Source organism: Cyprinus carpio, chromosome B16, assembly GCF_018340385.1.
Source record: "Cyprinus carpio isolate SPL01 chromosome B16, ASM1834038v1, whole genome shotgun sequence".
NCBI lineage: Eukaryota > Metazoa > Chordata > Actinopteri > Cypriniformes > Cyprinidae > Cyprinus > Cyprinus carpio.
The window spans coordinates 24,409,061-24,424,610 of NC_056612.1; the positions used below are offsets into that span (position 1 = coordinate 24,409,061).

Below are 15,550 nucleotides of genomic sequence, written 5' to 3' on the forward strand. Positions count from 1 at the left end.
TTGCTACTCAACTCAACTGCTCAACCCACATGCATGGGATAAATTTATGTGTAACAGCTCAAGCTAATTAAGGTTTGATTATACAATTAAGTAACATAAGAAATTATAGTATTACCTAAGGCTTAATTGTATTTTAATGTAATTTTGTATACCAGTGATTTAAAACACCAATAATGAATATATGGGTTGAATAACTATGACATAGCTATTTTACAAAAAATGCTATAACTCAAATATATTACATTATATATTGACATTACCACTTTTAATACACCACTAAACTGTTATTCAATTAAATGATTTCACATTCACATTTATGAATTTAGCAGATGCGTTTTGTTTTGTAAGGGGAAAAGTGTCAAGATTTTTTGGATAGGTGGGTGGCTTGATAGATAGATAGATAGATAGATAGATAGATAGATAGATAGATAGATAGATAGATAGATAGATAGATAGATAGATAGATAGATAGATAGATATCCCTTCAAATGTATAAGGATCTAAATTGACTTGTATAATGAAATGTATAGTTATATCACAAAATTAGAACAGCTGCACAATATGCGCTATATTTCTGGTAGTAATTATACTTGAAATGCAATTCTATAATAAATAAAAACAAGAATCATACTGGCTTTTTTCTTTCAGTTAAAGCTTTTATTGTTTTAAACATCCAGTAATCAGCATCAAGCAATAACATTTAAAATAAAAAGAATCATATTTGTTTTTATAATCTGGATTCAAGCATGACAGCTCTAAAAGTTTTGGATCTGTGTTTTTAATCACCATAAAAAACAAAAAATAAAAACACACACACACAAAAACATTTATAAAAATTTTATAGGCAACAAGATGTTGTCAAGGTAAAGTCAAAATAATAAAATGGTTAAGTGAGTGTGCAATTATAAGTTCTTTACCCTATCCTGCACCTCTAAAATATGTGCATTTGCTTCATTGTATCATTTAAGGATCTTTTTTTATATTGAACTCAAATTCAAAAATAAAAAACAAAACCCATAAAACAATGCCAACAGCAACGCCGACATGATTCAGGATGAGTGACATTTTGGAGTTCTTCTTTGCTAATTCTTGGTGTCCTGAGTAGTTGGCAGTTCGAGTCTGTGAAAACAATTATAAAACATAATGTCAACCACATTAGATGGGGGAGTCTTCAAGATTTCATATTAATTTGATAAAAGGTTTTTACCCTATGCCGAAAAGCAAATAACATGTTTATTTATAAAACCATGTCAAACCAACATATAATCAAGTTTAAATATTTTTAAACATTTCATATATTTTACTTTTTGCTATTAGTGCCAATTGCTGTTAATATGGCCATCAAATCCTGAAAGTTGTGGCAAACCTTTCATTTAACTGATCTGAGTGCTCACAATCAATCAATCAATCAATCAATCAATCAATCAATCAATCAATCAATCAATCAATCAATCAATAAACAAATATCCATGGATTATCATTCTTGAATTGTTTGTTTTGTAATGAGTCTGTTCAGTTCTATCAGTTTGACTGGTTCAGGCCGCATTATTGTATTAAAAGTGTGTAAACAGGAATAAAACAGCTGTTTGACAAGCTCATATTCAAATGCCACATTTAACTATATGCGTTACTTTCCATTTCTTTGTAACTATTTATGCCTTTGTTTGGAAGTTTTCTGTCTTCAATTAAGGAAATTTCACTCAAGGAAGAAGATTTAACTAAAAAAGAAAAGAAAATTGCACTAGTAAATGACAATTAATTACAGAGAAGCAGCAGGTAACACATTGAATTAATGCAATTTTTAAGTAGAAAGACTGAAATAGTAAAATAAGACTAAAAAGGGTAAAACCAAAAAAGTGGATCAAAAAACCAAATCTGTACCATCTAGACCATGCATACTTTACCAGTGATGCATGATAGTTATGGGAAAGTTACATGAATAAACTTGTCTTACTTATAATGCTTACATATTTGCAGGGGTGCTGCTTTGGTTTCTTGGCCCCCTGGATAGCATATTCACTCAGCCCCCCTCGGTAGAAATCGTGGGCCAGGGGTGGGTGTTGCTTTTTTCCCCTCCGTACAGATCGGTAAATTCCATAAATCTATCGCATTTCCCTCAGTAGAAATCGTGTTTACCCCTTGGGGGGCCCCCCTCCATCATCAGCCCTTAGAATCATCCTAACCTCCCCCCCTTACAGCGCCCCTGCATATTTGTGTGACCACATATAGCTCAAACTTTAACCAGCATCTTCTTTTTAGTTAAGTAAAGTTAAGTAAAATAAGCCTGGTGGAGAATTGTTGCCATCCAAGTGCTGTACCAAGCACAACAAATTAAATAGTTATCACTGTGGTATTCATAAATACATCATAAATAAAAGGAAAGCACATGCATCGATACTTACAGTTAGGGAGTAAACCAGTGCAGCAGTGCCCAGAGGTAAACAGCAGCACAGCAAGGTAAAGATAGAATAGCAAGTGTACTCTGGCATTGGACTGGTCAGTGGCACTGGATTGGCCAGTGGAGGATTGGGCACAAAAACTGCAGGCTGCACAGCGACCACAGACTGTCCTGGAAAAGAAGGAAGGTATCCAGCAAAATGGTCCTGGTATACTGGTGGTTTTGCAATAGGCTGCAACATCGCTGATTTCTCAGATGAATTGCAGGCTTCTGGAGGCTGACTGAAGGACTGGCTGGGATCCATTCTTCTGACTGTTAGATTTTGGTTGTAATTTCTTTTGCCTTGTGCTCTGCAGTAACGTATGTGTTGCTGTACTCTGGTTCGGGCTTTTCTATGCTGATGAAGGAAGTCAGCAAATGGAAAGCAGTTTGTAGGTTGTAGGGGAGGAGAGACAAGATCTTTACCACTGTTTCCATCATACTGTGTGACTGCAGGCTCCATTCTGGTTTTACATTTACCATTTACCACAGATACATGAAATATCAGGAGGAGAATTTGACTAAACCTAAGCATAATTTTGCAATCGTGTGATAGTGAATCCTTATTTTTTAATTGCTATCCTCATCCACTGCACACCGAGACCTTCCTGTCTTTAGAAGAAAAGGAGTTTGTAATGCTTACCCTTACGAAAAAGAAGTTTATTCAAGTGTGCTATTAGTATACTTCTTTTAAACTAAAAGTATGCTTTTAGTTTACTTTTTATGTACTTCTCAGAAATGGGCTTTATGTACTCCTCAGAAATATAATTAAAATGACATTTAAGTATACTTGACTTATACTTACAAAAAGTCTAAATATACTTGAACTTTACTTAAGTATACTTAATAAAATAAACTTGAAGTATACTACTTTTTGGTAAGGGTACATAGGCTATTTGTGTGACAACACATTGCTCAAACATTTTTTTTTCAGTTATCAAGTTAAGTTATATCAACTTGATGGAGAATCTTTCGTATTTAAGTTTTCGAAAGAGATCCACATATAATGCTCATTTCATATGCAAAGATGTTAGCCAATTATAGTAAAGGGGTTATACATTGAAGTCTCATGGAGAGTGCAAATCAGGGTAGAAAATTACCATTTATATCTAAAATATGAGCCATTTTACAGGAAAAAAACATTACACCAGTTCACACCAGGAAACATTTTACTTTAAAATATCCAGTGTAGATGAACATAAGTACTGTAAGCCTGCTTGTTGATCTCTGGAGAAAATACCCGCACTGAAAGTTAATGTGAAACATACTGTCTATCACTTCTGATTTTCAAAACTACTCATTCTGAGGTTAACCTATTCTGCAGACAGCAAGATATTTAAAGGTCAAGAGTATTCAGTTTGCATGGGTAGAAAAGAAAGGGACAAAATCTGTCACTACAGCATTACCCTGTCAAAAGGTACACCTTTGTACCTTATTTACCCCTAAAGGGTGCATATTACTGACTTAAAGGTACATATTAGTACCTTTTAAAAGAGTAATCGCCCCAGTGACAGCTTTTTTTTTCTGAGAGACCAGTTTCCATTAAGAAGAATAATTTCTCAAAACAAACAGCATGCAAAATAGATTGTAAATTATGACTGATTTTACTTTATTTTGCCAATAAAAAGTTCCATACAAATCAGTTTGTTAATGAATCAGGCTTTCTGAACAAATGCAGCTTCTGTGCCACCTCTGCAGCGTAAAGAAGTATTTTGTTCATCATCGCGCCAAACCTTCGCACCAGTTTTTACGTTCAGTGTGAAAAGGGCTCTAAAGTCCATACATCTTTTATAGATGAAAGATGAAGATACTGTAGGTAAGGGAGAAGAAGAAGGAGGGGGTAAGAATTGTTGCATTTTTTACGTTTGTTTTTCTTACAGGTGGAACCTATGAAAGCTTATTTCTGCCATGGAATATAAAGGGAAAAGGGTAATTGTGACTTTGTTTCATCTCACAGTTCTGACTTTTATTTCCTGCAATTGTGAATTTATCTCACAATTCTGATATAGGGCCCTATTTTAACGATCTAAACGCAAAGTGCAAAGGGCACGGCGCAGGTGCACTCAGGGCATGTCCAAATCCACTTTTGCTATTTTAACGATCGGGAAAAACGGTTGGCGCGCCAGGCGCAATGGTCTAAACAGGTTATCCCTATTCTCTTAATGAGTAATGGGTGTTTTTTGGGCGTAACGTGCAATAAACAATTTTGCCTGTAGCTCAAGTGGTAGCTAAGTAAGCTAAGTAAAAATTGATAGCCTGAATTGCGCTGTAAGTCGCTTGGATAAAAGTGTCTGCAAAATGCATAAAAATGCATATAAACCAATCAGAGTCTCATCTTCCATTCCCTTTAAGAGCCAGTTGCACTCATGCCATGACGGATTTGCTATTTACACGGCAGGAATTTGGCAAGCGCAAAGACAGATGAAACAGAGCTGCTCGTGGTGCAAGCAAATAGCCTAATTCTGATACATGCGATGACTATCCATTATGACATGTAGGCATTTGTTGTATTTAATTAGCCTACAAAAAATTCTTATGTATTGCAATCCTTTCATTTTTAATATTTGTGCCATGTGTGTGTGCTGCTGTGCGTCCCTGTGTTTAATAAGCAGTGCCCGTGTACGGGCGTTGTGGACCCACCTATACTAACACGCTCTTTAAATAACAAGAAAAAAACATTGCGCCAGACTTTAGTTACCAGGTTTGAGTTGGTCTATGGCGCAGTCGATTTTCAGCTCCTTAAAACAGCAATGCACCAGCAATGCGCCTGAACACACCTCTTTTTTAGACCAGCATGCCCATGGGCGCACAAATGGGCGCAAATGCATTTGCTAATTAAACGACATGGCGCTGGACAATTAAATGCGAATGGCGCCGAACTGAAACTAGCAAACACACTTGCGCTGCGCCTTGCATCACATTGCGCCGGGTTGTTTTTAGATAGGGCCCAAAGTCTGAAAGTTGCAAGATGTAAACTCCAGTTGTCAAGAATAGAAGTCCAAATTGTGATATAAAAAGTTGCACAATTACCGTTTTTTCCTTTTCTATCCTGTGACAGAAACACAGCTTGCTTAGTAACCAAAGCCCATGTATGTTGTAATTTTTGTTGATCACTGGCGTCAGCTACCACTCCACATCCAACACCCACTCACTGGAGAGCAACTTCAATCAAGGTTTCCAAGTGAATTTCTGCATAAAGGAGCCTATTTTTTTTTTATTGTACATTCTGTAAACGTAATGACTCATTCAGTTTTAAGACAGTATGTTGCCAGAATTAACACAAATTCAACACTTAAAATGTAAAATGGGTTCCCTTTCAGTCGGGTCACATCTCGACTTCAACGTCAGTGACCCGACGAAAATTGGTATATCGCTTTGATAGACCAATCTACTTGAGTGTAAACTAAATGAGCAAATGCACATTGGGCATGCAATTATTGCATCAGCTGCCGTGATCACAGCGTGAGTATAATAAGGCAGCAGGGGGCAAGGATAACAACGTTTTCACTTTGGAGCCGAGCGTTAGTATCGTTTATTGCTCAAACTGTGTATAGCTGTGAACACACGAGTTCAGCATGCTTTCGGTAAGATTCGTGTGTTGCGAGACGAGTAGGCTTCATGGTGGTCGTTTCACGAGTTGAGTGGGGTTGCGCACATTCAGGCTGCACTACCCACTGTCGATGTTGCAAGCGGCCAATTCCCTGTGATGCCTCAGCACTGAAAGAGTAAAGAAGCAATTTTCTCTAAACGAGCTTCACGCGGTGAGTCTTTGTAAAGACACACGGATTGTCCTTATAAGGATGCCGTTTCAACCGTGCGTTTCTGGCGTGCGGGGTGCGGGCATTACCTGGCAACAGGTGTTATCGGTCACGATCGCTGCCTCACGTGTCTGGGCATCAAGCACGCTGAGGTGGCCTTCATGGATGAAATCATGTTCCCACTGGGGAGAAGATGACCATCTCGGAGCTGCGAAACCAGGCTCCGCTACCTTCAGGGGGGCGGGAGTCCCGTTGCCGCCTGCTGCGATCTGGGGCTCGTTCCGGCGGATCCGACAGGACAAGAACCACTCCAGCAGTAGCGCAGGCAGTTTGAGGATTACAGTGGTGGCACCACACCCTCGGGGAACCAATCCTCTGGGGGACCATCACTCCTCTTGCACCTAAGATCCAGTGGACCAACACCTGGAACGCCCTGGGCCCTCTTCAAAGAGCGATACCAGCGGTATCCAGTGGGCCTTCCCCCCTGACCAGATGTCTATCTCAGCATCGCGAGGGAGAGCTGTTCCGATGAAGATTTGGCCACGCTGCACCACCCTCGGGCCGTGGTGGCAAAGCCTGAATCGGATCTGGAGATGAGAGAGCTACTGCTTTCCTGGGCCAACGAGAGGGTAGGCGTTGAGTGGCAATATCCACTGTGTCCTGAGCCCTCCAGGCGGGATGATTAATTTCTCACTTTTCCCAACATATGTGACTGTAGGACCCCCCACCTTGTGGTCTCATATTTACTTCTGTTCAGATCACATGGAATATAGGTCAAGGGGGGGGGCAGAAGAGTAATTTCCCCATGCCAAAGCATATTGTTGGGACCATGTGACAGTGAAATATATAAACTTATCTTAAACTCATGTTTATAAACTGTCACTTCCTGTGTTTAGAAAAAAAAATAACTGTTAATTTAGTTTAAAAGGCACAGTGCTTGGCAGTATGTATATTAATCCAAATTTTCAGTGGAGAATGGCATTATGGGGAATTCACTTTTTACTCTACTTTCACTGGATGCTGAAAAGACATCAGTCCTTTGACAATGAAAAAAAATGCAAATTCAAGAGTAACATAAAAATCTTGACTATGACATTGATTTGATGTAAATAAACATGCCAATAAAAAGTTCCATACAAATCAGTTTGTTAATGAATCAGGCTTTCTGAACAAATGCAGCTTCTGTGCCACCTCTGCAGCGTAAAGAAGTATTTTGTTCATCATCGCGCCAAACCTTCGCACCAGTTTTACGTTCAGTGTGAAAAGGCTCTAAAGTCATACATCTTTTATAGATGAAAGATGAAGATACTGTAGGTAAGGGAGAAGAAGAAGGGAGGGGGTAAGAATGTGTGCATTTTTACGTTTGTTTTTCTTACAGGTGGAACCTATGAAAGCTTATTTCTGCCATGGAATATAAAGGGAAAAGCACAACTCAGACTCACTTTTCATCTCACAGTTCTGACTTTTATTTCCTGCAATTGTGAATTTATCTCACAATTCTGATATAGGGCCCTATTTTAACGATCTAAACGCAAAGTGCAAAGGGCACGGCGCAGGTGCACTCAGGGCATGTCCAAATCCACTTTTGCTATTTTAACGACGGAAAAACGGTTGGCGCGCCAGGGCGCATGGTCTAAACAGGTAATCCCTATTCTCTTAATGAGTAATGGGTGTTTTTTGGGCGTAACGTGCAATAAACCAGTGTTCCTGTAGCTCAAGTGGTAGCTAAGTAAGCTAAGTAAAAATTGATAGCCTGAATGCGCTGTAAGTCGCTTTGGATAAAAGTGTCTGCAAAATGCATAAAATGCATAAACCAATCAGAGTCTCATCTTCCATTCCCTTTAAGAGCCAGTTGCACTCATGCCATGACGGATTTGCTATTTACACGGCAGAATTTGGCAAGCGCAAAGACAGATGAAACAGAGCTGCTCGTGTGCAAGCAAATAGCCTAATTCTGATACATGCGATGACTATCCATTATGACATGTAGGCATTTTTGTATTTAATTAGCCTACAAAAAATTCTTATGTATTGCAATCCTTTCATTTTTAATATTTGGCATGTTTGTGTGCTGCTGTGCGTCCCTGTGTTTAATAAGCAGCGTGTACGGGCGTTGTGGACCCACCTATACTAACACGCTCTTTAAATAACAAAGAAAAAACATTGCGCCAGACTTTAGACCAGGTTTGAGTTGGTCTATGGTGCAGTCTATTTTCAGCTCCTTAAAATAGCAATGCACCAGCAATGCGTCTGAACACACCTCTTTTTTAGACCAGCATACCCATGGGCGCACAAATGGGCGCAAATGCATTTGCTAATTAAACGACATGGCGCTGGACAATTAAATGCGAATGGCGCCGAACTGAAACTAGCAAACACACTTGCGCTGCGCCTTGCATCACATTGCGCCGGGTGTATGATAGGGCCCAAAGTCTGAATTGCAAGATGTAAACTCCCAGTTTCAAGAATAGAAGTCCAAATTGTGATATAAAAAGTTCACAATTACCGTTTTTACTTTTCTATCCTGTGACAGAAACAAGCTTGCATAGTAACCAAAGCCCATGTATGTTGTAATTTTTGTTGATCACTGGCATCAGCTACCATCCACATCCAACACCCACTCACTGGAGAGCAACTTCAATCAAGGTTCCAAGTGAATTTCTGCATAAAGGATCCTATTTTTTTTATTGTACATTCTGTAAAGTAATGACTCATTCAGTTTAAGACAGTATGTTGCCAAGAATTAACACATTCAACACTTAAAAATGTAAAATGGGTTCCCTTTCAGTCGGTCAATCTCGACTTCACGTCAGTGACCGACGAATTGGTATATCGCTTTGATAGACCAATCTACTTCGAGTGTAAACTAAATGAGCCAATGCACATAGGCATGCAATTATTGCATCCAGCTGCAGCTGATCACAGCATGTGCATAAAAAGGCAGCAGGTGCAATCCATACCAGCTTTTCACTTTGGAGCCGAGCGTTAGTATCGTTCTGCTCAAACTGTGTCTAGCTGTGAACCACGAGTTCAGCATGCTTTCGGAAGATTCGTGTGTTGGCGAGACGAGGCTTCAGTGGTGGTCGTTCCCGAGTTGAGTGGGTTGCGCACTTCAGGCTGCACTACCCACTGTCGTGTTGCAAGCGGCCAATTCCCCTGTGTGCCTCAGCACTGAAAGAGTAAAGAGCAATTTTCTCTAAAAGAGCTTCACGGGTGAGTCTTTGTAAAGACAACGGATTGTCCTTATAAGGATGCCGTTTCACCCGTGCGTTTCTGGGTGCGGTCATTACCTGGCAACAGGTGATGGTCACGATCGCTGCCTCACGTGTCTGGGCATCAAGCACGCTGAGGTGGCCTTCATGGATGAATCATGTTCCCACTGGGGGAAGATGACCATCTCGGAGCTGCGAACCAGGCTCCGCTACCTTCAGGGGGGCGGAGTCCCGTTGCCGCTGCTGCGATCTGGGGCTCGTTCCGGCGGCCGACAGACAAGAACCACTTCCAGCAGTAGCGCAGGCAGTTTGAGGATTACAGTGGTGGCAAAACCCTCGGGGAACCAATCCTCTGGGGACCATCACTCCTCTTGCACCTAAGATCCAGTGGACCAACACATGGAACGCCCTGGGCCCTCTTCAAAGAGCGTACCAGCGGTATCCAGTGGGCCTTCCCCTGACCAGATGTCTATCTCAGCATCGGAGGGAGAGCTGTCCGATGAAGATTTGGCCACGCTGCCACCCTCCGGGATGGTGGCAAAGCCTGAATCGGATCTGGAGATGAAAGCTATGCTTTCCTGGGCCAACGAGAGGGTAGGGCTTGAGTGGCAATATCCACTGTGTCCTGAGCCCTCCAGGCAGGATGATTAATTTCTCACTTTTCCCAACATATGTGACTGTAGGACCCACCTTGTGGTCTCATATTTACTCTGTTCAGATACATGGAATATCAAGAGGAGTATTTCCCCATGCCAAAGCATATTGTTGGGACCATGTGACAGTGAATATATAAACTTATCTAAACTCATGTTATAAACTCAATTCCTGTGTTTAGAAAAAAAATAACTGTTAATTTAGTTTAAAAGGCACAGTGCTTGGCATTATGTACATTAATCCAAATTTTCAGTGGAGAATGGCAGTTATGGGGAATTCACTTTTACTCTACTTTCACTTGATGCTGAAAAGACATCAATTTGACATGAAAAAAAATGCAAATCAAAGTAACATAAAAATCTTGACATGACATTGATTTGATGTAAATTAAACATCAAACATATTGGCCTACATATTAAACCAATTTCAGTGTGGAATCAAGTTTCTATTTTTACCCAATTACCACAGAAAGAAATAGCTGTCCAACTGAATCTAAAATAATGCTACAGCATTTGATCAAGTCTTGACTAACATTCAAATTGATATCAAGGTGCCCGCTGGGATTATCACTTTTAATATGCCACTGTTATAAATGAAAATAATAATAATAATAAAAATAGAGAAGAAATTCTGCATCTCTGAGAAACAACTGCTTGTCACAGTACGCTGTTATGGATGCACAAGGAAATGTAAACATTCTTCAATCCAAGGAACACAGGAGAAATCCACACAATGAGTGCAGGAGCAAACACAGTACATAAGTAGACCTGACAGAGGAGAATTGCACAGAAAAGAACTTAAATGCTTGGGACAATTAACAAACACAGGTGCAATGAATGACTAATTAAACTAAATGTGGACAGGAGCGTGACCAAATAAGGGAACACAGGAACAGAAACAGGGGCAAAACACAACGAAAGGTCCATAATCCTGACACTGCTTCAATGAATTATTTTTATCAAATTTTTTGGCCAGAAATTCTTTGTATTCATTTTCTGTCAAAGTCACTTTTTTTTTTTTTTTTAACTTACATTTTCACTTCCGTTTAAACACTGAGAAGAATGAAACCCCATATTTTTTGAGACCAAAACAATATTTCAAACATTTGAACATTCATAAACATCATTTGTATGTTCCCACATCTACATTTCTGAATTTAGCAGATGCTTTCTGTTTTTAAGGGGAGGAGAGCCAATCTTTTTTTTATCATAGATTGACTTTACTGTAACTTCTCAAGATTCACTGCAGGCACCACCTGATGAAATCAGCATGTAACATGATAAGCTCAGGATAATGAAATCTTAGGACACAGATGGGGATGATTTCATGATTCCTGTGTGTTTTTCATGGGATCTTTCTCCCCTTCAATTACAGTTTTTATTTACATTCTCTGGGACACATTTCTCAATATAGGTCACTTTTTCAAAATACTTACCTGGCAGGGGAGACACCGTGATCAAGAAGGTGGTCATGTTTGGTACATGTCTTTACCAAACAAGAATGACAGCTCTCTACTGTTTAGAATTCACTAGTATATATTAAATGTCTGATCAAAAATTATTCCTAAGTCTTATTTTGAGATAAAATTATTACTGAGCAATTATCGACCCATTATTGAGCAATAAAAACACTTTCACTTCTGCTGAAGTTTTTTGACCACTGGGAACCAACTGTCATTGTGGTAATTTTGGTTGATGTGCTTTTCTGACAAAATGCATTTCTTGTAAAGTATACATATAGTAATTTTGCAAATGTTTTTTTTCCGAAGCGACTTACAATTGGAGAATACATAAAGTGATTCTTCTTAAAGAGGCAAACAGACACAGGAAGTGCTGGTAATACCAAGTTTTAGGCATTGTTCAAATAAGTACAAGCTAGAAAGGGTAGGAATAAATAAAGAGAAAGACAAAGTTTTTAATTTAGGTAGCAGGTAGTTGTTAACTTTCAGACACACTGTTTCATGTGTTAACTTGGGTCTATGGGTTAGTCTTACAGTTTGCTAAAATGAGGCTCATGCACAAGGAATATATCTCTGTTTGTACTTACTGCAATTCTAATAAACATATTTTTTTTTAGTTTGACCAGCTTTTATTGTTTTAAACATCCAATAATCATCCTTTGCAGCATGTTTTAACTGTGTTAAATGTGACACATTTAGCAAATAACATTTAAAATGAAGATAAAATTTAATTTGATTGTATAATCTGCATCCAACCATGACAGCTGTAACAGTTAAAGATGCTGATTCACATTGTTAATCAACATAGAGTAATAGATAATATAGCCTACAATGATAATGAGGCCAAGTGCAACAGCGACATGATTCAGGGTGCGCGCTGTATTTGAGTTCTTCTCTGCTAATTCTCGCCGTCCTGAGAAGTTGGCATCTCGAGTCTGTGAAAACAATTGTAAAACATATAATGTCAACAACTACTCTTCTCATTCTGAGTTTCTTTGAGTCACTGGCAGATGGGGAAGTTCTCAAAAGAGGGGGCCACCTCCACTTTGTAGAGTTTGTTTGAGTTTCATTTGGTGGAGGGCTTCCAGGTTAAAACTGTTTTAAACACTATCTTGTGTGATGCCAACATACATACAACATGATATGTTTATGTTTATTTATTAAAACAAAGTCACACCAATATAGGGGTAGGTGATATACCAATGCTATCTCACGACCATTTCTTACAAATTCATACGACCTCACTCGTACGATTTTGTATGATTTGTCTACATCCCAGTGACGGGTAGGTTTAGGGGCAGGGTTAGGTGTAGGTCATTCGTACAAATTCATACGAATTGTGCAACTCGTAAAATATGTACAATTTAGCAAAAATCGTATGAGTTTGCATGAGTGAGGTCTTATGAATTCGTATAAATTAGCCACCTCGTAAAATTTGTATAAAGAGTAGACACAATAAACCGGTAGAAATTTGTCAACCGGTAGAGATTATTGTCTTTATCGAGGTAGCATTTCTTTTTTTATTTCATAGTGCTTGAAGTTTTTCACATATTGGTTGTAATTTGTTTATTTGTTCTATTATAGCAAAATAATAAAATCCTTACTTAAAGCAAAATTTAACTATATTGTAATATATTGTTATCATAAAATAAAATGCCTCATATTGTGATATAAGCCTGATCATGTCACCTGCCCAACAACATATAATAAAGTTTATAAAATCCCGAAGGAACAAACCTTTCATTTAGCGGATCAGAGTGTTTACTAACTAACTAACTAACTAACTAAATAAATAAATAAATAAATAAATAACTTTTACCAGAACTCACAGATCATAATTCTGAGAACCATCAAGCTCATCTTCAAATGTCAAGTGTAACCCACTGGGTTACTTGCCGTTTCTTTCTTTGGATTTAGGAGATTTCCTTTAAGGAAGGAAATTAAACTATGGTAAGAGCTACACTGAAAAAAAAAGGTATATAACCAATTTTCACAATTAGGCTACAAAGAAGCTGCAAGTAACATTTTTAATTAAACTTGAAATTTTTAAATAGAAAGACTGAAATAGTCAAATAAGAACTTTTTAAAGTTCTAAGTCTGTTGCTGTTTGGGAGTGGGGGGGGGGGGGGTGTTCCAGCATCACACCTTTCTCGACAACTGACAGGCATTTACGGGAATGGATTTATTGGTAGAGCATGGCAGTTTTGTGAATGTTACATGAATGAACTTGTCTTATTTACATTCATACTGTGTGACAACAGAGGCTTTAGCCTCTCCTTTTTATCTTTTCATCTCTTGACTGCATGCCCTTTTTTAGTTATGAAGTTAGGTTAAAAAAATAAATCACAGCAGTATTCAAAAGTAAAATTATATATATATGTATATACACACACACACACACACACACACACACACAGCAGAACACACACTATATATATATAGCACATGTACACATGTATATATATATATATATATATATATATATATATATAGGGACATTTAATATAATATACATTTTTCCAAAAAAATTTCTTTGTGTGGCTGTTGAAGGGTCCAAATAAATATGGACTAATATACTTACAGAGCAGGAGTAAACCAGCGCAACAATGCCCAGAGGAAAACAGCAGCACAGCATGGTGAAGATGGAGTAACCCATGTAGTCTGGTGCTGGATTGGCCAGTGGAGTGGCAGTCACAAAAACTGCAGGCTGTACAGCAACTACAGTTTGTCCTGAATATGGCCCCTGGGCGTAGGGGCCCTGGGGGACCGGCTGGCTTGGAGGATATCCAGCAGGATTGTCCTGGTATGCTGGTGGTGCTGCAGCTGGCTGCAACATCACTGATTTCTCAGATGAATTGCAGGCCCCTGGAGCCTGATTGAAAGACTGGCTAGGGTCCATTCTTCTGATGATTGGATTTTGGTTGTAACTGCCTGCTCTGCAGAGATGTGTGTTTGTATTGCTGTACTCGGGTGTCATATACCTTGTCAGTTAAGGTAGTCAGCAAATGGGAAGTGAGTTATAGGTTGTAGGGGAGGAGTAGTTACCACTTTCTATCTGTCCAATATCCAAAATACTCTGGGACTGCAGGCACCACCTTGTGGTCTCATATTTACTATGATGAGATACATGACATATCAAGAGAGACATATCATATTTTTCACCACACTAAAGCATATTTTTGTGACAGTGAATCTTGCTCTTTTTTAATCAGTTTCCTCATCCCTCCTGTCAGCATCACACGTCTAAACTCACAGCATGGGTTATAATCTCAATCTTCCTTTGTTTAGAACAAAAATAACTGTTAACCCTATCCATGGAGAATGGCAGTTATGGGAAAGTTACATGAATAAACTTTTCTTTTTTATTATTCTACATTTTTGTGTGACCACAGATGCAGCTCAAGCTTTGGTCTCTCATGTTTGGTAGTCAACTGTATGTCTTTTATAGTGACTAAGTTGGTAAAGTGAAATGAACCTGATGGAGAATCTTTATCAAGTGCTGTATGTCAAGCAGAAGAAATGTTTATTTTTACTTTCACTTTTATTATACTTTCATTTTGGTTCAAACAACGGAAAGAATGGGACCCATATTTTTAAAGGGGTCATGAACTGCAATTTTTTTTATTATTATTATTAATTGATAATGTTTCCTGAAGTGCACTCATTATGTTAGTATGAGTTTAACCCTAACCCTGATTTTAGCATTCTGATTTGAATGTTCTGGTGGAAGGGACGTGTCTGTTGTGAGACTTCAATGGAAACGCCCCTTGCCATGAATGGCTAACATCGTTGCATATTAAATAAGCATTAAATGTGTAACTCTCTCAAAAACTTTTCCTATGTTTTTACTATTACATCTGATGAGATTAACTAATCATGGAAAGTGTTGATTATAGCATTATATCCTGTCGCATGAAATAAATCCACTGTGAAATAGACCGAACATACAAATGATCCTTTGCTGAGACATCCACATAGCTGTAAATAAATAAGCACTTCCTAGGATTAAGATCCTTTGGAATGTAATGTT

The 15,550-nt window shown here is 38.6% G+C and overlaps 2 protein-coding genes across 2 annotated transcripts; both read right to left on the reverse strand.

Annotated features, from left to right (window-relative positions):
* Positions 1–827: 827 nt before the first annotated feature.
* LOC122140036 lies at positions 828–2,915 on the reverse strand. Its single transcript, XM_042741653.1, has 2 exons — positions 2,403–2,915; positions 828–1,119 (listed from the first exon to the last, which is right to left on the reverse strand). The coding sequence occupies exons 1-2, from the start codon at positions 2,898–2,900 to the stop codon at positions 964–966; spliced, it is 654 nt and encodes a 217-aa protein (XP_042597587.1). The 5' UTR covers positions 2,901–2,915; the 3' UTR covers positions 828–963.
* Positions 2,916–11,075: 8,160 nt separating this feature from the next.
* Positions 11,076–14,519, reverse strand: LOC122140037 (trafficking regulator of GLUT4 1-like). The gene is made up of 2 exons (XM_042741654.1): positions 14,102–14,519; positions 11,076–12,455 (listed from the first exon to the last, which is right to left on the reverse strand). Exons 1-2 carry the CDS (start codon positions 14,495–14,497, stop codon positions 12,294–12,296), a joined length of 558 nt encoding a protein of 185 aa, XP_042597588.1. The 5' UTR covers positions 14,498–14,519; the 3' UTR covers positions 11,076–12,293.
* Between the last annotated feature and the right edge of the window lie 1,031 nt (positions 14,520–15,550).